The sequence below is a fragment of the Corylus avellana genome, chromosome ca2 (genome assembly GCF_901000735.1).
Source record: "Corylus avellana chromosome ca2, CavTom2PMs-1.0".
Lineage (NCBI taxonomy): Eukaryota > Viridiplantae > Streptophyta > Magnoliopsida > Fagales > Betulaceae > Corylus > Corylus avellana.
This window is the reverse complement of record NC_081542.1, coordinates 48,719,995-48,747,223: the sequence shown is the minus strand read 5'-3', so window position 1 is coordinate 48,747,223 and position 27,229 is coordinate 48,719,995. Positions and strand designations below refer to the sequence as shown.

The following is a 27,229-nucleotide window of genomic DNA, read 5'->3' as shown; positions in this document are numbered from 1 at the left end:
CTACTCGCACCTCATCCAAATCACATTTGCCCACGCACTCCACCCTCCACAACCGCGCGTGAACCAAAACCTCACCACGGATAACCCACGCAAAAAAAAAAAGAAAAAAAAAAAGAAAAGAAAAGAAAAGTAGCCGTTGGTACCCACGTGGCACATTGCCGACACCGAAGGAAATCAGTATATTAGTATATTACTCCCCCACTTGAAGTACGGCTTTTTTCTAATTAAAATCTGATAGCTGAAGAAAACCCGAAAATTGTAATCGTCAACAAAACCCAACCTCTCTGGCACTCACTTCTCAACGAACACTGCTTTTTTCCATTTGCCATTTTCAAACGAAAGCATCTCTCTGTTGAATCAAATCCCAAAGCGGTTCCAAATTCCACTTTTTGGACTACCTTTCTTTCTGATTTCTTATTATTGATAGCGTCGCGACGTTGTTTTCCTTGGAAGGAGTGGAGGAATATCTTGTTGTTCTTGCTTCGGTTGAATCGGTTGGGTTTCGCAAGCGATCCAAACACTCCGTTATTCAGTTTCAGATCGCGAGCTTCTCTTCTCTCTCTGTCTCTCTCCATCTCTGGAAGTGGAAGCGTCGTCTCCAGCTTGATACGGAGGTGTGAACTTCTTAAACGATGCGTTTTGTTTGTTTCTACTTTTGATTGGTTATGATAATGTGTGTATGCGCGTGAAAGTTTGGTGGTTGTGTTGGATATGTTTGATCTGAAATGGTGGATCGAACTGCCTTTGATTGAATGGTTTTTGTTGTGCTCCGGCTGTGTTAGTTTCTAGGGAAACTATTTTCCGGGAAATTTTTTTTTTTCCTCGGGAAAAAGCTAAACTTTACTTGTAAAGAATAAGGTTCCTATCCTGATGGTCGTAAGAAGAATATTTCTCTTAAAGGTTTAGTTACTTGTAGAAGCTGCAAGTGTTGTGTTTAATAATGAGCATTGGAATGATATTTTTGATCTGTGGCTTTGATTGAGTAGTTTTATTGTCCTCCGGCTGTGTTAGGTTCTAGGGAAACTATTTTCCGGGAACGTTTTTTTTTTTTCTCTCAGGAAAAACATAAAAAACTTTATTTGTAAAGAATAAGGTTCTTATCCTGATGGTCGTAAGAAGAATATTTCTCTTAAAAAGTCTTTTTTCTTTTTTTGGGTACGAATATCTCTCTAAAAGTTTAGTTACTTGGAGAAGCTGTGTTGTGTTTAACAATAAGCATCGGAATGATATTTTTGATCTGCAGCTTTGATTGAGTAGTTTTATTGTCCTCTAGCTGTGTTAGTTTCTAGGGAAACTATTTTCCGGGACCCTCCTTTTTTTTGTTATCTTTTTATTCTTTTTTTGTTCTCTCTCAGGAAAAACATAAACTTTATTTGTAAAGAATAAGGTTCTTATCCTGATGGTCGTAAGAAGAATATTTCTCTTAAAAAGTTTTTTTTTTTTGGTACGAATATCTCTCTTAAAAGTTTAGTTACTTGTAGAAGCTGTGTTGTGTTTAACAATAAGCATCGGAATGATATTTTTGATCTGCAGCTTTGATTGGGTAGTTTTATTGTCCTCCGGCTGTGTTAGTTTCTAGGGAAACTATTTCTGGGAAAAGTTTCTTCCAGGAAAGGAAAAATCCTCAGGATCAAAAGATGAATAGTTTTTTATTTTCTCTTGTAGTAGGTGAGTTATAGATCTGTTTATTATCTTAAGTCTAGTTACTTTTGGTTTCGTTGGACTAGCAGTGTCAAATTTAGAAACTATGTTGTACTTAGTAATGAGCATTGGAATGATAATTTGAAGCCAGAACGTTGATAGTGTGTTTGGTTGTCTCAGTGGAAATTGAACTGGGTACACTTGTGGTTTGGAAAGTACAATTTTGTCATTTTGGATGGGAACTGGTGGTGTTGGATTTGTTTCGCAAGATTTCATGGGATGACACTTATTCAGATATTGATTATATATGTTTTTTTACTGGCTTTGGCTGTGTAAAATGGTCTCTTTGATGGTGATGATAACAAAAAGGGGCAATATTAAGGCCTAAATGCACGGTATATTGTTTTAATTGGACATGGCACTTGGATTTGAAGTTTCACTTCTAAGATGTTTTAAAACCAATAAAGTTTGTTATATTCTTCTTACTGTTTGCTTCTTGCTTGGTTTTGCAAAGTGCCATTTTGGTTTATATTACTCCCTCATGTATATGTTCCTACTTTTTTTTTTTACAGGGAAATAATTTTTTTTTTTTTTTCCGGGAAGATATATAAATGGCTTCACTTAAAGATATTGGAGTGGCAGCAGCTATTAACATTCTCAGTGCATTCATTTTCTTAGTGGCGTTTGCCATTTTAAGGCTTCAACCTTTCAATGATAGAGTGTACTTCCCGAAATGGTATCTTAAGGGTTTAAGAACGGATCCAACTCACTCTGGAGCATTTGTACGCAAGTTTGTCAATCTGGACTTCAGGTCATATATAAGATTTTTGAATTGGATACCAGATGCACTGAGAATGCCGGAACCTGAACTCATTGACCATGCAGGACTGGATTCTGCTGTTTACTTGCGGATTTACTTGATAGGGTACGTAGCAAATGTTGTCAAATTTGTCTTAGAGGAATTTTTATGTGAGAGTGCGGTATGTAATATATTATTATTGTGCTAATTCTCTGTAATCGTTCATGCAGACTTAAGATCTTTGTTCCTATAGCCTTCCTTACATGGGCTGTCCTGGTGCCGGTTAACTGGACGAATAGCACTTTAGAGCTAGCCAAGATAAATAATGTAACTTCTACCGACATCGATAAGCTCTCTATTTCAAATATCCCAGTTGGATCACAAAGGTTTGAAATATAGCTTTTTTACCAAATTATCAGTGATTATGAGGTCTTGCTATTTCAACTTATTATGCTCTCAATTGTATTAATGCTATTTCCAGTTGACTCATCCAAAATATGATTTTTAGCAATTTCAACCCTGATACTGTTCATGTTTTGCTTTCTCTTTATACTCTGAGCATAATAATCTTATTAAGTCCTGGATTGCAGGTTTTGGAGTCATTTAGTGATGGCTTATGCCATTACCTTTTGGGTATGCTATGTGTTGTTTAAGGAGTATGCAAAAGTTGCGTCAATGCGGTTGCAGTTTCTTGCATCAGAAAGACGACGTCCTGATCAATTTACGGTGACAAAAAATCTGCCTAAATAATTAGTTCAGATTATTTTTTATTTTTTAATTATGAGAGATATGATGAACCGTTCTTTGACTTTGATTCAATAAGAGCAGATGCTTGACTTATTTATAGACACCCACTAGTGACCCTTTTCTTTCTTATTCTTGTGAATAATAAAATAAAAATCTGGGAGTTCCATTGGTGCCTTAGTTTGATCTCCAAATATTTAAGAGTTTGGTGGCTTCTTTTCTGTCACATGGTTTGGCGTTTTGGGTGCTGTGGATGCTTTTTTTTTTTTTTTTTTTATTCTCTGAACAAGTGAAGCATTAAAATTATGATTTCTAGGTCATATGGTGTTTGTGATATATCACTCTTCAATCTTTTTCTGGGACATCTGCAATCTTGTTAATGTGTTGTTGTACACTAACAATAAATTAGCAACTCTCTTAGTCCTTCAAGGTGTTGCTATGACAATTTTTTTGTCAACTGTTATGATAGTTTCTAATGTTAAATTATGGAATAGAATAATTTATTGATTCCCTGTCCTGATACAAACTTATCTTATGAATTTTGATTGTTCTCAGGTCCTTGCCAGAAATGTTCCACCTGACCCTGATGAATCTGTAAGTGAGCTTGTGGAGCACTTTTTTCTAGTCAATCATCCGGATCACTATCTTACTCATCAGGTTGGTTCTCACTCAACATAGTATATATTCTGAAATTTTTTGGCTGAAAACCAATGATGTCATGGACTCTGATTTGGGTTAAGAGCCATGAACTCCTGCTCTGCAGAAAACTCATTTGTTTGTGTAGCAGGCCATGAGGACTTAATGTTACTAATGGGTTTACTATAGTAGGGATCTATGGTTCCTGAGCAAAAATTAAGTTATGCAATCATCGTTGTTTATTACTATGCACTTCAGTTATCATAAGTGATTATGTATTTACTAACTTACAATGTATTCTCTGCGATATGCAGGTTGTATATAATGCAAACAAGCTTGCCAAATTGGTCCAGAAAAAGAAAAAGTTGCAGAATTGGCTTGTTTACTACAAAAATAAATATTCAAGAAATAGCACTAAGAGGCCCTTCATGAAGGTACTTCACTGCAATCTGATTGGTCTTTATTAGCCTCTCATCAACATTCAAATTTGCTACTTTTTTTTAAACCCCAACTTGTGCATGCATTCTGTCTTCCAGACTGGTTTTCTTGGGCTTTGGGGAAAGAAAGTGGACGCAATTGAACATCACGAGTCTGAAGTTGAGAAACTGTCAAAAGAAGTAAGTACCACTCCTTCGAGTTTTTTTTTTTTTTTTTAAGGCAATGTAAGATGGTGAATATTTGTTTTGGTGACTTTCCCGTGAGCATTTCCTGCCCCTTTCCCCCACCAAAAAAAAGAAAAAGAAAAAGTTCCAGTATGATCATATACTTTATACCATCATGTTTTAAAGTAAGGTAAAACACCATTGCCAAGATACTATTTTAAATTGTAAAAGTAGGCATGTTGCGTCAAAATCTAGGCCTCCCCATTCAAAATGATTAGTGGCCGACTTTTACTAATTTTTTCCCCATTGATACCATGAGCAACATTTTACTGTCAAAAACCTTAGCCAAGCTGTTCAGAGCTCTATTTGATCTGCTTGTTGGCCTTGCCTCACTAATGCAATCTTAATATTATTGAAAGACCCTTAAATACAAATTCTGCTTTCTTCAAAGGATGCTAGAAGTGAGCAAGCTCAACCATGACCCACCAAAAGTATTCCTAGTATCATGTTTCTCCTATGATGGTGGGTCCCAGTGGTCCTCTAATGGGGGCCTACTTGGACATTTTTCTTTTCAGTTTTATGTTTTTTCCTTTTCCTGGAGGACTTTTTTATTTAAGGCGTTGGTTGTCATCATCCACGGTCCTCTCCATTAAAAATTATAGGGATGTTTTTTTCTAGGAAAAGATATATTACTATAGTATCTTGTTGAGGTTTCAACAAAATATGCATATGATTTATCATTTTGGAGGGACTCCTATTCTAATTTTAGACCATCAAAGCATTTGTTTGTCTGTCCTTAACTATTTTCTAAATGCTGATGTTAATGGGGGCTTTTTACTGGACTTTTATTGTGAATTCATGTTGCATTTGTAGGTCTAATGACTTCCTGTTGCATTCGGAGGTCCACTTATATTTTAAGTTAAACTTTGCTGCATTTTACAATGCTGCTTTTTTTTTTTTTTTTTTTGTCTGCAATGTGATACACTTCAAGGTCTTATATTATTGAAATGGATCACCTCTTCTTCAGATAGCTGCAGAAAGGGAAAGGATTGCAGACGATCCAAAATCTATCATGCCTGCAGCATTTGTTTCTTTCAAAAGTCGTTGGGGTGCTGCTGTTTGTGCCCAAACTCAACAATCCAGAAACCCAACTATTTGGTTAACAGAGTGGGCTCCAGAGCCACGTGATGTATATTGGCCAAACCTAGCTATTCCATATGTTTCTCTCTCAGTTAGAAGGCTAATTATAGCTGTTGCATTCTTCTTCTTGACCTTCTTTTTCATGATCCCCATTGCATTGGTACAATCTCTTGCAAGTCTTGAGGGCATTGAGAAAGCAGCACCATTCTTGAAGCCTGTTATTCAAAAGTGAGGCTTGCTCTCATCCTCTGGCCTCGCAACTCAGTAATTAGTCTGATATGCTACAAATTACTTATAATTCTCTGTTTCATAATGCAGGTCCTTCGTTAACGCACTCATCACAGGTTTTCTACCTGGGATTGTATTGAAGCTATTCCTTATCTTTCTGCCAACCATATTGATGATCATGTCTAAATTTGAAGGATTTATATCTCTATCATCTCTAGAAAGGAGATCAGCCTCTAGATATTATCTTTTCAACTTTGTGAATGTTTTCCTCGGGAGCATAATTACTGGAAGTGCATTCGAACAGCTAGATTCATTTATTCACCAATCAGCAAACGAGTATGTTATTCTCAAAGATGCACTACTCCCTTTGTTGTTCAGTATGTCTGTTTTTGGCAATGCAAATATATTTGTATGTGTTGGTAGCTGGTGTTCTATAGATTTGTATAGGTTTGCCCTGCGTTAAATAGTTATAATGTGAACTTAAGAATTATAGGCAAATTTTATGCCAAAGTATGAAGTCTGTTGATATCCCTTTTATCAAAATTGATCACTTTTGTCCAGGAAATTGCAACTTTTATGTATGACTATGAACTTCCAAATAAAAATTCTGGAGAAGCATAGAGGCTGAAGATGATATTCTATAATTATTTAGTTGGAGAAATCATATTATAGAGTTCCTATCAAGAATTTGAGTGGTGTTTAATGAGGAAAGTGTATAAAATGGAATGGAGTGATGTCATTAGGAATGGATGAAGTAGGACATCTTGTAAACAAATGACTGAGTATCTTGGTGGGCATTATTTGCTTCTTTTAGTGGATGAGCACTAGGCTCTCTATACTTATTTTGTGGGTGTGGTTTGCTTTCTATATATGGACCATGTCTTGGATTGTCTCTTGCAGTTCATACTTTTTTTGGCATTTTCTTATAACCATCAAAATGCTGAAAACCTTTAACTGTACCTTCAATATTATTACATGATCTATGATAATCATATCAGGCATTTCCATTCCTAATGTGATTCATCTACCGAGCTTACATAATTTGAGCTAGATAATGGCTTCACACCACCTTCTTTGAGACTTGGATTTCATAAAATTAAGTATATTTGTTTCTCTTTTTGGCAGCATTCCTAAAACAATTGGTGTGGCGATTCCAATCAAAGCAACTTTCTTCATAACTTATATTATGGTTGATGGATGGGCTGGTATAGCTGGGGAAATTTTAATGTTGAAGCCTCTTATAATTTACCACTTGAAGAATTTCTTCTTGGTGAAGACTGAAAAGGATAGGGAAGAGGCGATGGATCCTGGAAGTCTTGGTTTCAACACAGGAGAACCTCGTATACAGTTTTATTTTTTGTTGGGCCTCGTATATGCTACAGTGACACCTGTTATCCTTCCTTTCATAATCATTTTCTTCGGCCTTGCTTATGTTGTGTTCCGTCATCAGGTACGAAGTTGTGTTTTTCACTATACAATTTGTTGTGTAAAGGACAATCTAGGATTTAAGTAGGCTTGCTTGTGGTTATGGCAGTATCATTCCTATGATTACTTGATTAGGTTGCAACTTTTATAGGTCTGTGCAAAGAAATCTATAGGGCCAACATAAACTTTGTTAAGATGCGCGCGTGCACACTCACACTGTTTTATTTTACTTTGATATTTTAAATTTGTTGCTACTTTAAGAAAAATTTCTAGGGATGTGTACATTCAGTGCTTCATGTCCAGTTATTTTGCCCTAGTGAAACCAGCAAACACTCCTTAAGGTGTGTGTTTCTGCATATAGTCCGTTATATGAGAACATTGAGAAGTTAACTTCAGCGAAGGTTTGCTGAACTATAATGTGAACACCCAGTCCAAAGGTTTGATGAGGAGCAAAGACTTGGAAACTTGCATGGGGAGATAAGGAGATTACTTTTTCAAGTTCTTTGAAGTGGTTGCCTTGTTAATTTATGAAGTCAAAAGAAGGTAGATGACTAGATGTACTTTATGTGAAACGCTGCCATTCTCCCCAAAAATTTATAGCTGTCAATCAATTTATTAGATCAGTATACTGAAACCCGTGTTTTAGCTAGTAGATTCTGCTTTTTTTTTTTCAATTTGTGCAAGCATTAATGTAAGCAATTTTTTATTAATTAACTTAACTTAGATGATGTTCTTAAGTTTGAGATCTTACAACAAAATCATACATCCTAGGAATAGAAGTCCTGGAACAACTGTGTTTGAGCTCAAATAGGGTATGAAAAACAATTTTCTCTCAATTCTTTAGATAGGATTAGCTGTTTAAGGGATTATATCTGATGGTGGCAATTTTTTTTTTTTTTTTTTTTTTACCACAATTAGTTGGCAAAGAATCACAGAGCCAACCCTAATGAGTTGGGATTATGGCTTAGGTGAGTTCAATTGAGTAGCATAATAAATATTATAAAAGAAATAGACATAAACAGAACTAGGAGATTAAGCAAAAGATTGAGAGGAAAAGGAAAAAAGAAACGAGAGAAAAAGGATTAAAAGGAAACAGAAAAGAGAAGAATGACAAAAAGTTGCTCCAAAATTCCAGCCATTTGTAAGGTGCAGTAAGAGTCTTCTCTTTTTTTCTTATAGATACATATAAATAATGTCATGTTTACACCACTAGTTACTTATCAAAAAAAAAAAATGTTTACACCACTAGTTATGGTTGTGTAAAACGCTAGTTAAATGTGCATCACTAATTCCTTTATAGGGTGAAACCTTGGTTTTTTATGGTTACTTCTTTAAATAGCTAAATTTAAACCTATGGGTGAGGAACCTACATTTGTGTCCCAAGGAAACATTTTTCTGACTTGTGTCTGATATGATTTAAGGAAAATTTTCAAAAATCTTTTGAAGAGTTTGTTTCTTAAGATGTTGGTGTCTACAGTCTTTCCTGGATATGGATTTTTAATTAATTTTCTTCATGGGGACTAATTTTGTTTGTCAGATCTCTCTATGTGGTCTACCCAAATATGTTTGTTTTCAAATATTTTTTCCATATTTAGCATCACTATGTACAATGTCATAGACTCATTAAGATATCTTTCTTTTTTAGTTGTTTCTTAAACACTCCTTACTTCTGAAAATGCAGGTCATAAATGTTTATAACCAAGAGTATGAGAGTGCTGCAGCATTTTGGCCTGATGTCCACGGGCGTGTTATAACTGCATTGGTGATTTCTCAAATACTTCTTATGGGATTGTTGAGCACAAAAAAGGCTGCCCAGTCAACACCATTTCTCATTGCTCTTCCAGTTCTAACCATATGGTTCCATAGGTTCTGCAAAGGTCGTTATGAACCAGCATTTATTAGATACCCATTACAGGTTTGTTGGAACTTACAACATGCATAGTTGATGTCTCTTATTTCTTTATTTTTATTTTTTCTGGTCATTTGAAGTCTCTTATTATTTCAAATAACTGCATGCATATGGACGGAAACTTACTGGTTTGTCTGTCATCATTGTGGTGATTTACATTTTTGATTATTTCCCAAATTAATCATTATATGACAGTGTTGACTACATAATACATATGATTGCTCGGTTCATTATGCTTACTGGTTTGTCTGTCATCATTGTGGTGATTTACATTTTTGATTATTTCCCAAATTAATCATTATATGACAGTGTTGACTACATAATACATATGATTGCTCGGTTCATTATGCTTAATGTCACGCTTTGGCTTTTGATTTGAAAGATGCCCGTGTCTACATGAATGCATCTGTAGTGAATGTTTTTGTGCATTGTTTTAGCCATATGTTACTAAAATTATATTAAATTTTCTTTGAGTTGTTTTAGCCAAATGCACGATGCAACTTAAACAATTAAGACGTACATTGGGTTGAAACAGTAGAGTAATTCTATTTGTCACCTTTGATCACCCCCAATCCCATGAGGCATGGTCTCCACAACCAATGGTGATAATTAGAATTACACGAAGTGGTATATGTTTTCGGCTATGAAGCTGTAATCTAGTTGAGTTGCCAAGTAGATGTGTGTCACTGTTTTTTTTTTTTTTCATGTCAGGAGTTTATTGTGTCAAACCATGTTCTATAGCCCTTAACCTCATAATTTTTACAAGACATTATCAAACTCTGGTCCAGCTTTTGATGGCTTCTGAAATTGAATGTCTATTTCTATTTACTGGAGAAAAAGGAGCTAAACCTGGTTACTGTTCATATTGGTTAGAATTATGTCATGACAGTGGGCTTGAGTTTCTCTCTGTACTCTGTGTGCAAGAGAATGCGTTGTGGAATATTGAAAGAAATCCTTTATACTTTTCCTGTGACATCCACTCTATGAAGCTGTGTGCAAGAGAATGCCCCCTTTTATTTTTTTTTATTTTTAAACTATTATTTCATTTGTGTTTAGGAAGCAATGATGAAAGATACTCTAGAACGTGCAAGGGAACCAAACCTGAACTTAAAAGGCTATCTTCAAAATGCATATATACATCCGATTTTTAAAGCTTGCGAAGATGATGAAGATGAGGAGGAGGTTCTTAATGAAAAGTGGGAGAATGAGAGTGTGATTGTACCCACAAAGCGCCAATCCCGAAGGAATACACCGATTCCCAGTAAAGTTAGTGGAGGATCCTCCCCATCTCTGCCCGAGACTGTTCAAGAACTTCCACAGCCCTAATTTTCAGCATGAAACTTTGCGTCTTACACACGCCTTCACAGAACTATACCAATGGAACAGGGTGGCACTGTAAAGTAAACAGCCCAAATCTACACCCAGAGAGACTTCAGCAACTCCAGCAACAAAACAAGATCATGTTTTTCTGGCAGTCGGTTGCAAGGTGCGCATGTAATGACTTATTTGATAATTCTAGTGTAAATCCATGTGTTATTGCTTAGTGTTGGTAGGATAAGGTTACAGTTCATGTCCATTTTGTGACGAGCAATATGAAATGTAAATCGGTGTGATACATCCAAATGAGAGGATATTGTTCCGGGTTATTTTGACTGCCAATTCTCCTTGATCAAATACCCTGGCCCCTCCATTCATCTTCACCCCCACCACCCTCTTTTCTATTTTAATGAATCTTTATATTAACATCAGTGGTGGTAGCGGTTCAATGGTTTCAGGGTAATCTCCAAGTGGCTGTTTCTTCAAAAACACCGCTAATTAATGAAAATAGAAGGACAAGTACACGAGACCCATCCTAGGTGCTCCTAAGAATATAAAGTATTGGGCATTTTCCAAATAAGAAAATTAACAGTTTGTTTATTTAATACGTGAAAATATATATCAAACTAGAAACAAGGAATTTGCAAAAGATAATAAAGTTTCGTCATAACTCCTAATGAAACAATTTATAGTTGGCAAGCACCTTAAAGGCCAAAACCATAATACGATTGAGAAATGCTATATACGCTCTCAAGTCCACTCCCAAATTTACTCATGTGGCGAGAAAATCACCATTGGATCTTTTAGACGAATCACTATAGGAATTTATTAGGGCCGACTCGATATATTTTGAGGTCTAAGATGAAAAGTTTAAGTGGACTTTTTTATTTTTTTTATTTTTTATTTTATATATATATATATATTAATTAAATAATATTTGTTCTAATATTAATATTATATTTTGATTTTAAAGTCATTCTTATCGCTTTTTAGAATTCAAAATTTATTGCTGTCCGAAATTTTGGCTGCTCAATGCTCCTCACAAATCCAAAAAAATATCTACCCACAACCTTCAAGAATGGAACGTTTAAGATTGGATTTTATTTAATAACGTCTTTATTATTATTTTGTTTCCTTTATTAATTGCTATAATTTTTTACGCCTTATTTATTTCAGAATATTAGAGAATCAAATGATACTAATGCCTTTTTTTACATTAAGTAGGGGCTTTAACTAAAGCATATATATATATTGACGGCAGTTAGGTATTTCATTTTTTTTTATCGAAATTATTTTATTAGGATTCATTAATTGGGGGCCTTTTTTTAAAAAAAAAAAAAAGAAAAAAAGAAGAAAAGAAATTACTTATTTTCTATGATTATGGGGCCTTATTTAAAGAATATGGACGATAATAAAAGCTTTAAATTTTTTTTTAATATGAATTTTTTTTATTAATATTTATTAATTGGGCACCCTAGGTGGCGGCCTAATCTGCGTTAGGGTTGAGCTGACCCTGGAATTAATGATGATTTTCATGCTACATGAGAGAAAGTGGACTTAGGAGCGTGTAGCATTTCTCAAATCATTTTCAAACTTAGGTAATGTGCAATAACAAAAAATTGACTAGGAGATGATACATAGTTGTCCAAAATCCCTATTTATAAGCATTTCTTTTCCATGACAAGATATTTGGAGGTTGTATGGATAAGATTTCTTAATCCATATCATTTTCCCCAAAAAGTAAAGCAATCTTTTGTCACAAATAGTGCACAAATAGAAGAGGACACAGCCAATGCTTTGCTTGATGCCACGTATACAAAGCTGTCTATCTACATTCATCACCATTTCAATTCAACGCGATTACATTGGTCCCACATATCTTTAATGTCAATTTAAAAAAATATGATGTAAAGGATATTGTAATTTTTATTTTAATTATTTTTATAAATTTGTGTGTCAATTTATAGTTAATCAAATAATCAAAAAAAAAAATCATTAATTTAATTAATTAGTGATTGAAATATCAATTATATACTCTTAATCATATTTACCAATTATAAACTTTAACGATTATTAAAATATTCTTTCATTTTCAAAGCACATATATTTTAAAGTCACGTGGGTATCTTATGTAAAGAAATTTGGTGAACATTATAACAGCTTAGTAATTTTTGAATTAAAATAGCTAATCAAATGTAATTATATTTTTACTTACATTTATATCCCGACTAGTCAGAATACCTTTGACTCGTGGAATATAAATTAACAAAAATTATAGTAAAAAATTTGTTAATTAACATTTTTCAAAAAATAAATAAATCAATGAAGACGGACAACATGGCTACAGTACTATCAATGGTGCCTTCTTCTATTGCATCAAGTGGAGGGTCCAACGATTTCATCAAATCAGCAGCAGGTGATTGTCTGGCTTACAGTGTAGTCTGTCGAAAAGTAACTCTATTAATAATATAAAAAAAAATAAAAATCTAAATACGAGTAAATAATGAACTACTACAAAATATTCTTGGGGAAAATATAATTTAAGTTATTTAAATTGTCAGGTCATTTTTATTTTAAGCGCTTCAATATTTTAAAAGTGATAAAATAACTTCTATTCACAAATGAGTTCTGGTTTTGATTTCACAAATTGTTCAGGTCAAAATAGAATAAAAATTCATCTTCGTCGTTTTGACAATGTTAAATTATTAAAAAATATTTTGAAAAAAATCAATTTAAAAAAATGCATCTCAAAATGATGTCGTTTTGAGGAAGAAAAAAAAACAGTGGTAAAGTTTAGGGGTGGCCGGCGAGCCACCCCAAAACGTTAACACCGTTTTGTTTTTTTTTTTTTCTCAAAACGACATCATTATGGGGGGCATTTGTTTTTTTTTTTAAATGGCATTTTAGTAACTTAACCTCAAAAAAAAGGTATTTTTACATTTTTCATCCTATTTGACGGTGTTGACTAATGAAGTAGCCAAATTATAACTTTTTGGTAATTTAGAGATTACTTTATCACTTTTTAAACATTAGAGCATTATCAATGGATGAGCCATATTTTTATGTAAAATAACTTATAAAAACTCACTTTTATCTAGTTTAACTAAGCTATTTTTAAATGTCTCTACATCCGATTACCTATATTTCTATCTATTCTATTAAAATATTATTAAAAGTAAGAAAAGTTTTGGGAAAAAGAGAACATGTGAGGAAAAATGAGAAAATTTTTGGAAAAAAAAGAACATGCAGAGAAAAAGTAGGAAAAAATTTGAGAAAAAAATAAAACATGTGAGAGAAACAATGAAAAATAAAATAGCTCCCTTAAAAAGTGCTGCTACATTTAGCTTTTTTTTTTAACTCTTCCAATCAAATATCTATTTTACATTTTCTTTTGGTTAATCCAATGTAGGGTTTTTTTAAACATTTGAAGAGCCATTTTAGATAAAAGTAACATTTAGCTCTTCCATTGTAGGGTTTTTTTAAACATTTGAAGAGCCATTTTAGATAAAAATAACATTTAACTCTTCCATTGAAAATGCTCTTAAAAAGTTAAAATAAAATTTACTGGGGTTAAATTATATTTTTCCCATATTCTTATTTTGGTCCGGAAATTGCGTAGACATCAATGTAGTTAGCAAAAACTCACCAACCGCGCGTGAACCAAAACCTCACAAACACAGAATCCCCACGCGAAAAGTAGCCGTTGGTGCCCGCGTGGCGCCTAGCCGACTCCGAAGGCAATCACTATCAGTAGAAGTACGACAAAACATAAACCTCTCTGGCACTTACTGTCACCGCCTTTTCCCCATTTCCTCCGTTAACCATACGAAAGCATCTGTCTGTTGAATCAAATCCCAAAGCGGCACCAAATTCCACTTTTTGGATTACCTTTTATTTTTCTGATTTCTTATTATCAGTTTTCCTTGGAAGGAGTGGAAGAATATCTTGTTCTTGCTTCGGTTGGGTTTCGCAAGCGATCCAAACACTCCGTAATTCAGTTTCAGATCGCGAACTTCTCTTCTCTCTCTCTCTGTGACTCGTCTCCAGCTTGATACGGAGGTGTGAACTTCTTAAACGATGCGTTTTGTTTGTTTCTGCTTTTGATTGGTTATGATATAGTGTGTGCGTGTGTGTGTGTGTGTGTGAAAGTTTGGTGGTTGTGTTGGATATGTTTGATCTGAATTGGTGGATCGAACTGGCTTTGATTGAATGGTTTTTGTTGTGCTTCGGCTGTGTTAGTTTCTAGGGAAACTATTTACCGGGAAAGTTATTTTTTTTTCTCAGGATAAAGCTAAAATTTACTTGTAAAGAATAAGGTTCTTATCCTGATGGTCGTAAGAAGAATATTTCTCTTAAAAGTTTAGTTACTTGTAGAAGCTGTGTTGTGTTTAATAATGAGCATTGGATTCCGGGAAAAGTTTCTTCCAGAAAAGGAAAAATCCTCCGGATCAAAAGGTGAATAGTTAATTATTTTCTCTTGTAGTAGGTGAGTTATAGATCTGTTTATTATCTTAAGTTTAATTACTTTTGGTTTCATTGGACTAGCAGTGTCAAATTTAGAAACTATGTTGTACTTAGTTATGAGCATTGGACTGAATTAATCTGTAGCCAGAACATTTAGGGTGTGTTTGGTCGTCTCAGTGGGAATTGAGTTGGGTATGCGTGTGGTTTGGAAAGAACAAAGTTGTCATTTTGGATGGGAACTGGTGGTGTTGGATTTGTTTTGCAAGATTTCTTGGGATAACACTTATTCAGATATTGATTATATATGTTTTGTTACTGGCTTTGGCTGTGTAAAATGGTCTCTTTGATGGTGATGATGTATGCTATGTAAGATTCAGAACAAAAAGAGGCAATATTTAAGGCCTAAATGCACGGTATATTGTTTTAATTGGACATGTCACTTGGATTTGAAGTTTCATTTCTAAGATGTTTGAAAAACAGGACGGACTGTTATATTTTTCTTACAGTTTGCTTCTTGCTTGGTTTTGCAAAGTGCCATTTCAGTTGATATCACTCCCTCATGTATATGTTCCTACTTTTTTTTTTTTTTTACAGGGAAATACTTCTTTTTTTAACTGGAAGATATATAAATGGCTACACTTAAAGATATTGGAGTGGCAGCTGCTATTAACATTCTCAGCGCATTCATTTTCTTAGTGGTGTTTGCCATTTTAAGGCTTCAACCGTTCAATGATAGAGTGTACTTCCCGAAGTGGTATCATAAGGGTTTAAGAACGGATCCAACTCACTCCGGAGCTTATGTACGCAGGTTTGTCAATCTGGACTTCAGGTCATATATCAGGTTTTTGAATTGGGTGCCAGATGCACTGAGAATGCCGGAACCTGAACTCATTGACCATGCAGGACTGGATTCTGCTGTTTACTTGCGGATTTACTTGATAGGGTATGTAGCACACGTTGTCAAATTTGTCTTAGAAGCATTTTTATGTGAGATTGTGGTATGTAATATATTATTATTGTGCTGATTCTCTGTATTCATTCATGCAGACTTAAGATCTTTGTTCCTATAGCCTTCCTTGCATGGGCTATGCTGGTGCCAGTTAACTGGACGAATAGCACTTTAGAGCGAGCCAAGCTAAATAATATAACTTCTAGTAACATTGATAAGCTCTCTATTTCAAATATCCCAGTTAGTTCACAAAGGTTTGAAACCCTCTTTCCTTGCTAACTTCCTTTACCTTGTCTTTTCTAGATATGGATGAGCCATTCCGAACTTTGTCTTTCTTTAGTAAATGTTCTGTGGTTATCCACAGAAACCCTAATTTTTTAGTGCGCAAAACATAGCTTATTTACCAAATTATCAGTGATTCTGAGGTCTTGCTATTTCAACTTATTATGCTTTCAGTTGTGTTAATGCTATTTTCAGTTGATTCATCCAAAAATATGATTTTTAGCAATTTCATCCCTGATGGACTGTTCTTGTTTTGCTTTGTCTTTATGCTCTGAGCATAATAATCATATTAAGTCTTGGATCGCAGGTTTTGGAGTCACATAGTGATGGCTTATGCCATTACCTTTTGGACATGCTATGTGTTACTAAAGGAGTATGCAAAAGTTGCATCAATGCGGCTGCAGTTTCTTGCATCAGACGAACGTCGTCCAGATCAATTTACGGTAGACATAAAATCTGTGTCTCATAAATTAGTTCAGATTATTTTTTTTTGGGAAAATTACACTTTACCCCCTTAAAGTTTGGGGCGATTTTCAATTCGACCTCCAATATTTCAATTTTTGCAATGCATCCCCCCAAATTTGCAAATTCTTTTCAATTCGACCAATGTTATCCTAAAATTTCCATATTACCCCTATTATTATTTTTTTTAAAATTTTTTATAAAAAAAAATATACAAAAAAATTGGGGTGCAAAAACGGCCAGATGGCCAAAGAGCCACCCCGAATTTTGAGATAACATTGGCCGAATTGAAAAAAAATTTGCAAGTTTGGGGGGGTGCATTGCAAAAATTGAAACATTGGAAGTCGAATTGAAAATTGCCCCAAACTTTGGGTGGGTAAAGTGTAGTTTTCCCTTTTTTTTTTCTTTTTTTTTTTTCTTAATTATGAGAAATATGGTGAACCTTTGTTTGCAGAATTTTATTTTGATTCAATAAGAGCAGATGCTTGATTAATTTATAGACGCTCACTGGTGAACCTTTTCTTTCTTATTCATATGAATAGTAAAATAAAAATCTTGGAGTTTCATTGGTGCCTTAGTTTGATATCCAAATATTTAGAGTTTGGTAGCTTCTTTTCCATCACATGGTTTGGTGTTTTGGGTGCTGTGGTCTGTGGATACTTTCTTTCTTTCTTCTTTCTTTTTTTTCTTTAAAAAAAAAAAAAAGGAACTCTGAACAAGTGAAGCATTAAAATTATGATTTCTAGGAGGTCATATGGTGTTTGCGATATATCAATCTTCAAACTATTTCTGGGACATCTGCAATCATGTTCATGTTTTGTTGTACCCTAACCTTAAATTAGTAACTCTCTTATGTGCTTGGCTTTTGTCATATATTGAAATAACTTGGTTACAGCTTTTGGTTTTTTTTTGTTGTGTGTTTGTGGTGGGGGGTTACAAAAAATGAATGCTGGAGATATCCTTCAAGGTTAACTTGTTATGACAATTTTTTAGGTCAAGTGTTATGATAGTTTCTAATGTTAAATTATAGGAACAGAACAATTTTTGATTCCCTGTCCTGATACAAACTTATCTTATGAATTTTGATTGTTCTCAGGTCCTTGCTAGAAATGTTCCCCCTGACGCTGATGAATCTGTAAGTGAGCTTGTGGAGCACTTTTTTCTAGTCAATCATCCGGATCACTATCTAACTCACCAGGTTGGTTCTTTGTTTTTTTTTTTTTAATTTTTTTATAAGGAATTCTGTATCATTAATAAAGCGCAGAGGGGCACGCAACTCTAGTACACAGGGAGTATACAAGAGAACCCCTAATATGAAGAAGTTGAAGAACATAAAATTCAAAAAATCTGCAAAAGTAGGAACAATCATGCTAAGATGCGCCATAATCCATGTATATAATGTATTAAGCATAAACTTCTGCAACTCTATTTCTACGTCTTCAAAGTGCCAAGCATTTCTCTCGTCAGGTCGGTTCTTGCTAAACAGAGTATATATTCTGAAGAATTTTGGCTGAAAACTGACGATGTTATGGACTCTGATTTGGGGTAAGAGCCATGAACTCCTACTATGCAGAAAACTCGTTTGTTTGAGTAGCAGGCCATGAGGCCTTAATGTTGCTAATGTGTTTACTATTTTAGGGCTATGGTTCCTGAGCAAAAATTAAGTTATGCAATCATCATTGTTTATTACTATGCACTTCAGTTATCATAAGTGATTGTGTATTTACTGACTTGCAATGTATTCTCTGCAATATGCAGGTCGTATATAATGCTAACAAGCTTGCCAAATTGGTCAAGAAGAAGAAAAAAACTCAGAACTGGCTTGTTTACTACAAAAATAAATATTCTAGAAATAGTTCTGAGAGGCCCTTCATGAAGGTACTTCACTGCAATCTGCTTGGTCTTTATTAGCCTCTCATCAGCATTCAAATTTACTATTTTTTTTTTAACCCCAAATTGTGCCTGCATTCTGTTTTCCAGACTGGTTTTCTTGGGCTTTGGGGAAATAAAGTGGATGCAATTGACCATCACGAGTCTGAAATTGAGAAACTGTCAAAAGAAGTAGGTACCACTTTTTGTTTTTGTTTTTTGTTTTTTTTTGTAATGTAAGACTGAATATTTGTTTTGGCGATTGTCCCATTGACCATCCCCACCCCACCACCCCCACCCAAAAAAAAGAAAAAAAAAAAAAAAAGAAAAAGAAAAAGTTCCAGTAGGATCATATACTTTATACTATCATGTTTAGAAGGTAGAACACCATTGCCAAGATACTATTTTGAATTGTAAAAAAGTAGGCCCATTGCGTCAAAATCTAGGCCTCATCCATAATGTTTAGTATCTGACTTTGACATATTGTTGTCCCATTGATACCATAAGCAACATGATTTTACTGTCAAAAACATTAGCCAAGCTGTTCAGTGCTCTATTTGATCTGTTTGTTGGCCTTACCTCACTAATGCAATCTTAGTATTATTGAAAGACCCCTAAATATAAATTCTGCTTTATTCAAAGGGTGCTAGAAGTGAGCAAGCTCAACCATGACCCACCAAAAGTATTCCAAGTATCATGTCACTCCTAGAATGGGACCCAGTGGTCCTCTAATATGGCTACTTGGACATTTTTCTTTTCAGCTCCATTTTTTTTTCCCTGGAGGACTTTTTTTATCGAAGGCGTTGGTTGTCATCATCCATGATCCTCTTCACTAAAAATTATAGGGATGTTTTTTCTACGAAAAGATTAATTGCTATAATATCTTGTTGAGGTTTCAACAAAATATGCATATGATTTTTCATTTCGGAGGGACAAATTCCTATTATAATTTTAGACCGTATGGGGAAGACTTTCTTGTTTGTCTGTCCAGAACTATTTTCTAAATGCTCATTTTAATGGGGGCTTTTTACTGGACTTTTATGGTGAATTCGTGCTGCATTTGGAGGTCTAATTACATTTAAGTTAAAATTTACTGCATTTTACAATGCTGCTTGTTTTTGTCTGCAATGTGATACGCTTCAAGGTCTCATATTATTGAAATGGATCACCTCTCCTTCAGATAGTTGCAGAAAGGGAAAGGATTGCAGACGATCCAAAATCTATCATGCCTGCAGCATTTGTTTCTTTCAAAAGTCGTTGGGGTGCTGCTGTTTGTGCCCAAACTCAACAATCCAGAAACCCAACTATTTGGTTAACAGAGTGGGCTCCAGATCCACGTGATGTATATTGGCCAAACCTAACTATTCCATATGTTTCTCTCTCAGTTAGAAGGCCTATTATAGCTGTTGCATTCTTCTTCTTGACCTTCTTTTTCATGATCCCCATTGCATTGGTACAATCTCTTGCAAGTCTTGAGGGCATTGAGAAAGCAGCACCATTCTTGAAGCCTGTTGTTGAAAAGTGAGCTTGCTCTCATTCTCAGGCCCCTCAACTCAGTAATTTGTCTCCTATGCTACAAATTACTTATACTTCTCTGTTTCATAATGCAGGGACTTCATTAAATCACTCATCACAGGTTTTCTACCTGGGATTGCATTGAAGCTATTCCTTATCTTTCTGCCAACCATATTGATGATCATGTCTAAATTTGAAGGATTTATATCTCGATCTTCTCTAGAAAGGAGATCAGCCTCTAGATATTATCTTTTCAACTTTGTGAATGTTTTCCTCGGTAGCATAATTACTGGAAGTGCACTCGAACAGCTAGATTCATTTATTCACCAATCAGCAAATGCGTATGTTATTCTCAAAGTGTACTATTCCCTTTGTTGTTCAGTATGTATGTCTGTGTTTGGCAATGCAAATATATTTGTATGTTGGTAGCTGGTGTTCTATAGATTGTACATGCCTGCTTGAGCGTGTGGATATTAATTGGATTGCCCTGCATTAAATAGTTATAATGTGAACTTAAGAATTTATAGGCAAATTTTTTTGTCAAAGTATGAAGTCTGCCGGTATCCCTTTTTATCGAAATTGATCACTTAGTTCAGGAAATTGGAACTTTCATGTATGAATATAAACTTCCAAATTATATACATCTTGATTACTTATCAACCAAAAAATCTGTAGAAGCATAGAGCTGAAGATGATGATATGCAATAATTATTTAGTTGGAGAAATCATATTATAGAGTTCCTATCAAGAACTTGAGTGGTGTTTAATGACGAAAGTGTATTAAATGGAATGGAGCGATGCCATTAAGAATGGATGAAGTAGGACATCTTGTAACCAAAGGAATGAGTATCTTGGAGGGCATTATTTGCTTCTTCTTTTAGTGCATGAGCACTAGGCTTTCTATACTTATTTTTTGGATGTGGTTTGCTTTCTATGGACCATGTCTTCGATTATCTTTCGCAGTTCATACATTTTTTACATTTTCTTATAACCATAAAAATGCTGGAAATACTTAACTGTACCTTGGATATAATTACATGATCTATGATAATCATATCAGGCATTTCCATTCATAATGTGATTGGTCTATCAAGCTTACATAATTTGAGCTAGATAATGGCTTCCCACCACCTTCTTTTAGACTTAGATTTCATAAAATTAAGTACATTTGTTTCTCTTTTTGGCAGCATTCCTAAAACAATTGGTGTGGCGATTCCAATCAAAGCAACTTTCTTCATAACTTATATTATGGTTGATGGATGGGCTGGTATAGCTGCGGAAATTTTAATGGTGAAACATCTTATAATTTACCACTTGAAGAATTTCTTCTTGGTAAAGACAGAAAGGGATAGGGAGGAGGCGATGGATCCTGGAAGTCTTGGTTTCCACATAGGAGAACCTCGTATACAGTTTTATTTTTTGTTGGGCCTCGTGTATGCTACAGTGACGCCTGTTATCCTTCCTTTCATAATCATTTTCTTTGGCCTTGCTTATGTTGTGTTCCGTCATCAGGTACAAAGTTGTTTTTTTCACTCTACAATTTGTTGTTTAAAGGACAGTCTACTGTTTAAGTAGGTTTGCTTGTGGTCATGGCAGTATCAATCCAATGATTGGGTTGCAACTTTTTTAGGTCTGAGCAAAGAAATCTATTGGGCCAACATAAAATTTATTAATATACTTATGCGTGCACATACGCTGTCTTATTTTACTCTGATATTTTAAAATGTTGCAACTTTTAAGAAAAATTGGTAGGAATGTGTACATTCAGTGCTTCATGTCCAGTTATTTTGCCCTGGTGAAACCAACACACATGAAATCTTAAGGTTCCTGCATATAGTCAACTATAAGAAGTTAACTTCAGGGAAGGTTTGATGAACTGTAATGTGAACATCTAGTCCAAAGGTTTGATGAGGAGCAAAGACTTGGAAATTTGCATGGGGAAATAAGGAGATTACTTTTTTGAGTTCTTGAGAGTGATTATCTTGTTAATTTATGAAGTCAAAATAAGTAGATGACTAGATGCACTCTATAGAAACAGTGCCGTTCACTCCAAAGATTTATACCTGTCAATCAATATACTGAAACCCATGTTTTAGTAAGATTCTGCTTCTTCTTTTTTTCAATTTGTGCAAGCATTAAGGTAAGCAATTCTTTATTAATTAACATAACTTAGCTGATGTTCTTAAGTTTGAGAACTTACAACAAAATCATACATTCTTTGAATAGAACTCCTTGAATAGCTGTGTTTGAGCTCAAATAGGGTATGAAAAATAGATTCTTTCAATTCTTTAGATAGGATTAGCGGTTGAAGGGATTTATCTGACAGTAACAGTGGGTTTTTCTTTTTTCTTTTTTGTGTTTTACAACAATTAGTTGATAAAGGATCGCAGAGCCAACCATAATGAGTTGGGATTATGGCTTAGGTGAGTTCATTTGAGTAAAAGAAATAAACATAAAAGAGAACTAGAAGATTGAGCAAAAGACTAAGAGGAAAAGGAAAAAGAGATGAAAGAAAAGGATTAAAAGTAAACGGAAATAGAAGAATGACAAAAAGTTGCTCCAACACGTGCAATACTACCAACACTTACGTTGTGTTTCCATTGATGGTAAATTATTGTAGGAGTCTATTCTAACGTATGCATTATAGGTTGTGAGAAATAGTTTTCTCTTAAGAAATAGTCTTTCCTGGATAAGAATTTTTTAATTAATTTTCTTCATGAGGACATATTTTGTTTGTTAGATCTCTCTATGTGGACTAGCCAAATATGTTTGCTTTCAAATATTTATTCCATGTTTAGCAACATTATACACAATGTCATAGACTCATTCAGATATCTTTCTTTTTTAGTTGTTTCTTAAACTCTCCTTACTTCTGAAAATGCAGATCATAAATGTTTATAACCAAAAGTATGAGAGTGCTGCAGCATTTTGGCCTGATGTCCATGGGCGTGTTATAACTGCATTGGTGATTTCTCAAGTACTTCTTATGGGATTGTTGAGCACAAAAAAGGCTGCCCAGTCAACACCATTTCTCCTTGCACTTCCAGTTCTAACCATATGGTTCCATAGGTTCTGCAAAGGCCGTTACAAACCAGCATTTATTATATACCCATTACAGGTTTGTTGGAACTTACAACATGCATAGTTGATGTCTCTTATTTCTTTATTTTTATTTTTTCTGATCATTTGATATCTCTTATTATTTCAAATAACTGCATGCATACGGACGGAAACTTGCTGGTTTGTCTGTCATCATTGTGGTGATTTACATTTGATTATTTCCCAAATTAATGATTATATGATAGTGTTGACTACATAATACATATGATTGCTCAGTTCATTACGCTTTAATGTCACGCTTTGGCTTTTGATTTGAAAGATGCCCGTGTCTACATGAATGCATCTGTTAGTGAATGTTTTTGTGCATTGTTTTAGCCATATGTTACTAAAATTATATTACAATTTTCTTTGTGTTTTAGTCAAATTCATGATGCGACATAAACAATTAAGACGTACATTGGGTTGAAACAGTAGAGTAATTCTAGTTGTCACCTCCCATCACCCCCAATCCCATGTGGCGTGGTCTCCACAACCAATGGTGACAATTAGAATTACTCGAAGCGGTATATGTTTTCGGCTATGGAGCTGTAATCTAGTTGAGTTGCCAAGTAGATGTGTCACTGTTTGTTTTTCATGTCAAGAGTTTATTATGTCAAACCATTTTCTATAGCCCTATAACCTCATAATCTTAACAAGACATTATCAAACTCTGGTCCAGCTTTTGATGGCTTCTGAAATTTAATGTCTATTTCTATTAACTGGAGAAAAAGGAGCTAAACCTGGTTACTGTCTACATTGATTAGAATTATGACATGGGCAATGGGCTTGAGTCTCTATCTGTATTCTGTGTGCGAGAATGTGTTGTAGAATATTGAAAGAAATCCTTTATACTTTTCCTTTGACATCCGCTCTATGAAGCCTGCCCCTTTCCATTTGTACTACTATTTTTACTTCATTTTTACTATTATTTCATGTGGGCTTAGGAAGCAATGATGAAAGATACTCTAGAACATGCAACGGAACCGCACCTGAACTTAAAAGGATATCTTCAAAATGCATATATACATCCGGTTTTTAAAGCTAGTGAAGACGATGAAGATGGGGAGGAGGTGCTTGATGAAAACTGGGAGAACGAGAGTGTGGTTGTAGCCACAAAGCGCCAGTCCCGAATGAATACACCGGTTCCCAGTAAAGTTAGTGGAGGATCCTCCCCATCTCTACCTGAGACTGTTCAAGAACTTCCACAGCCCTAATTTTCAGCATGAAACTTTGCGTCTTACCGAGTGTTACACACCTTCACCGAACTATACCAATGGAACAGGATGGCACTGTAAATTAAACAGCACAATAGCAGATATACCCAGAGAGGCTTCAGTAACTCCAGCAACAAAAGCAAGGTCCTGTTTTTCTGGCAGTCGGTTACAAGGTGCGCATGTAATGACTTTATTTGATAATTCTAGTGTAAATCAGTGTGTTGTTGCTTATTGTTGGTAGGATTAGGTTACAGTTCATGTCCATTTTATGACAAACAATATGAATTGTAAATCGGTGTGAATCATCCAAATGAGATGATATAGTTCCGAGCTATATTGCCTGCCAATTCTCGTTGAACAAACACCCCCCCGGCCCATACATTCATCTTCACCTACCCTCTTTCTATCTTAATGAATCTTTATGTTTTATATTGGTATATGATCAATTAGGGGAGATGATTCGTGGTCATAACTCTGGTTCGAATTGTGTAAAGACATGAGTATAAAATTATATAAGTCAACCATAGCTCGACCCATTTAATTAAACGGGTCAAACTTTCAACCAAATCCTGCTAATTTTATGTCGGGTTCATAGATCGTGTAAAAAATTATCAGCCCTAAATGAATTGCATTGTTATATTCAAGCCCTAGTATATTGTAATTTCCATTGTCTTTTTGTGGTCACCTTTGCGTAGGGCTGTAAACGAGCCGAGCTTGGGCGAGAAATGGCTGTCCAAGTTTGGCTCATTTAAAAATTTCACAAGCTCAAGCTTCAGCCGAGCTCCAAAATTTAAGCTTGGCTCGGCTCACCAAGAAAAATTCCTTGTGCAAGTGGAGTTCGAGCTCGTCTAGTAGGCGAGTCAAGCGGATGAGTCGAGCCGAGCCAACTCGGCTAATGCAAACTTTTTTTTTTAAAAAAAAAAAATTAACTTAAATGACTCATCATACCAATGAAACAAATTAAATTAAATTTAATAATAATAATAATAATATATTAGTAAAATGTTTTACTTCTTAACCAACAAATTGATGGCAACTTTGTAATTCAAGCCTCTCCTTTTGAGCCAATTCATGTGGGACAACTAGAGCCTTGGCTCAGTAAGAGAAGTTTGCATCCTTTTTTATATATTACTTAGGTGAGAAAGTTTTTTTGCTTTTTTCATGTGAAATAGACAAGCTAACTTTTATTGTGAGAGATGTGTGCTTGATTTTATTTTATTAGTGTGGGACACTTGTAAGCAAACAAATAAAAGGAAAATAAAAACGAGTTTACTCTTTTTAACACTTAATAGTAGCAAAAAAAATGTTTAATATACATGGTTAATATTACTAATATATGAAATTGACTTTGATAAATTTTTTTTTTTAAAAAAATGGTTTATTATGTATACAAATTATCTAACATTTTTTTTTTCTTTTTTATATTAACCAATTAGCTCTCTCTATATATAACTAAACCAATTAACTAATTAGTTAACTTAGTTTAATACACACAATACACTAATTAACTATAAATAGTTATACACTATATGACTACATTATTAATATTTTAATTATATATATACAAGTCACGCTAATAAGCGAGTTGAGCCCCTATACAAGTATGTTCACGAACTTTAAACAAAAGAGTCGGATTTTATACGAGTATGTATCGTTTAATAATCGAGTATAGTTTTGTGTCCATGAACAGTTCATTTAACAATTGAGTCGGACATGAGCCGAGTTTACAGCCCAGCTTTGCGTGCTCATAGAAATGTTTGTTAATATGTTCTGGATAATGTTTTTTTGTTAATTTGAAATAGTGTTTTGCCCCCACATAAAGGAGAAACCTATATTTAAATATGTTTATGAGTTGTTTGTTTATTAATGTATTTATCTTCATTAAAAAAAAAAAAAAAATTAAAAAAGTATTAACAAACATGGCCATGTTTGTGTTTATGTGGGCATGTGCTTTTTGTGGATTAGAAGGCAGGAAAGGCATGGTACAACCGTACAAGGTTCTAAAATTGTTATAAATTTAAGTGACATCATAACATATTAGAGCAATGATTGTTATCAAAAATGGGAAAATTTGACGAATTTAGGGATAAATAAGAACCCTCCATTCAACAAAAAGAGGAAAGGCACGAGGATACCAGAAGAAGAAAAACCGTGCCCGCCCACAAAATCCACTGGATTGGTAATTTATTGAGGCAAAAGTGACTGCCTTTTAAACATAAATACCTTTACCAAATGGTATAGGCACATCAAAAGTCACATCAAAAGAGTAATGATGGGTGACGTAACTGGGCCTTTTTGGTGTTGACGTGATATTTAAAATTATTATTCATAAAAGAGTAATGATAAAAGGTTATTTTTGTCTCTCTATTGTGTCCATAAAAAATTGATATAATTTTTAAAATTATTATTCATAGCTTAGAGTTATTGTACCATGCAATACATGGGTGTTCAAGCAGTTATAACCAGTGGTTATTGGCTGTAACCGTAATCACCTTGGACAGTTATCGACTTTTAATAACAGCAACTGCCCGACGGTTAGCGGTTATTCAATCTAATAACTTTTTTTTATATGAGCTTTTGGACTTTTTAAGTGTTTTGAGCCTTTAATTGGCATATTTTTTGGATTATTTTAAGGGTTTAAGGTCAAAATGTTCCAAAAAAGATGGCAAAATCTATTAACCTTATTTATATGAGCTTTTGAACTTTTTAAGTGTTTTGAGCCTTTAATTGGCTTATTTTTTGGACTTATTTTAAGGGTTTAAAGTTAAAATGTTCCAAAAATAAATGGCCAAAATCCATTAATCCAAATACAAATGAAAAAATTGAAAAGACAAAAGCAGGGTGGGGTGGCCGAAGCCATCCCTAGGCCTTGGAGGTGGCTCGGCCACCCCCATTTTACAAGTTTCCCCTAGCCAATATAGTGGTAGCCGGCTA

The 27,229-nt window shown here is 34.5% G+C and overlaps 2 protein-coding genes across 3 annotated transcripts; both read left to right on the top strand.

The window, feature by feature from the left end:
• The first annotated feature begins 230 nt into the window (after window positions 1-230).
• LOC132170649 (calcium permeable stress-gated cation channel 1-like) lies at window positions 231-10,770 on the top strand. The gene is made up of 12 exons (XM_059581704.1): window positions 231-614; window positions 2,214-2,566; window positions 2,671-2,826; window positions 3,031-3,166; window positions 3,740-3,841; window positions 4,135-4,254; window positions 4,357-4,437; window positions 5,450-5,790; window positions 5,881-6,126; window positions 6,916-7,240; window positions 8,897-9,130; window positions 10,181-10,770. Exons 2-12 carry the CDS (start codon window positions 2,253-2,255, stop codon window positions 10,448-10,450), a joined length of 2,325 nt encoding a protein of 774 aa, XP_059437687.1. The 5' UTR covers window positions 231-614; window positions 2,214-2,252; the 3' UTR covers window positions 10,451-10,770.
• A 3,486-nt stretch (window positions 10,771-14,256) lies between these two features.
• On the top strand, window positions 14,257-24,741 carry LOC132170648 (calcium permeable stress-gated cation channel 1-like). 2 transcript variants are annotated; one of them, XM_059581702.1, is made up of 12 exons: window positions 14,257-14,500; window positions 15,500-15,848; window positions 15,953-16,108; window positions 16,444-16,579; window positions 17,695-17,796; window positions 18,357-18,476; window positions 18,579-18,659; window positions 19,648-19,988; window positions 20,078-20,323; window positions 21,170-21,494; window positions 22,867-23,100; window positions 24,026-24,741. In XM_059581702.1, exons 2-12 carry the CDS (start codon window positions 15,535-15,537, stop codon window positions 24,293-24,295), a joined length of 2,325 nt encoding a protein of 774 aa, XP_059437685.1. In that variant the 5' UTR covers window positions 14,257-14,500; window positions 15,500-15,534; the 3' UTR covers window positions 24,296-24,741. The 2 variants fall into 2 exon arrangements, with proteins under 2 accessions (XP_059437685.1, XP_059437686.1); XM_059581703.1 differs by lacking the exon at window positions 14,257-14,500 and having other exon boundaries at window positions 15,630-15,713; window positions 15,809-15,848.
• Window positions 24,742-27,229: the final 2,488 nt, after the last annotated feature.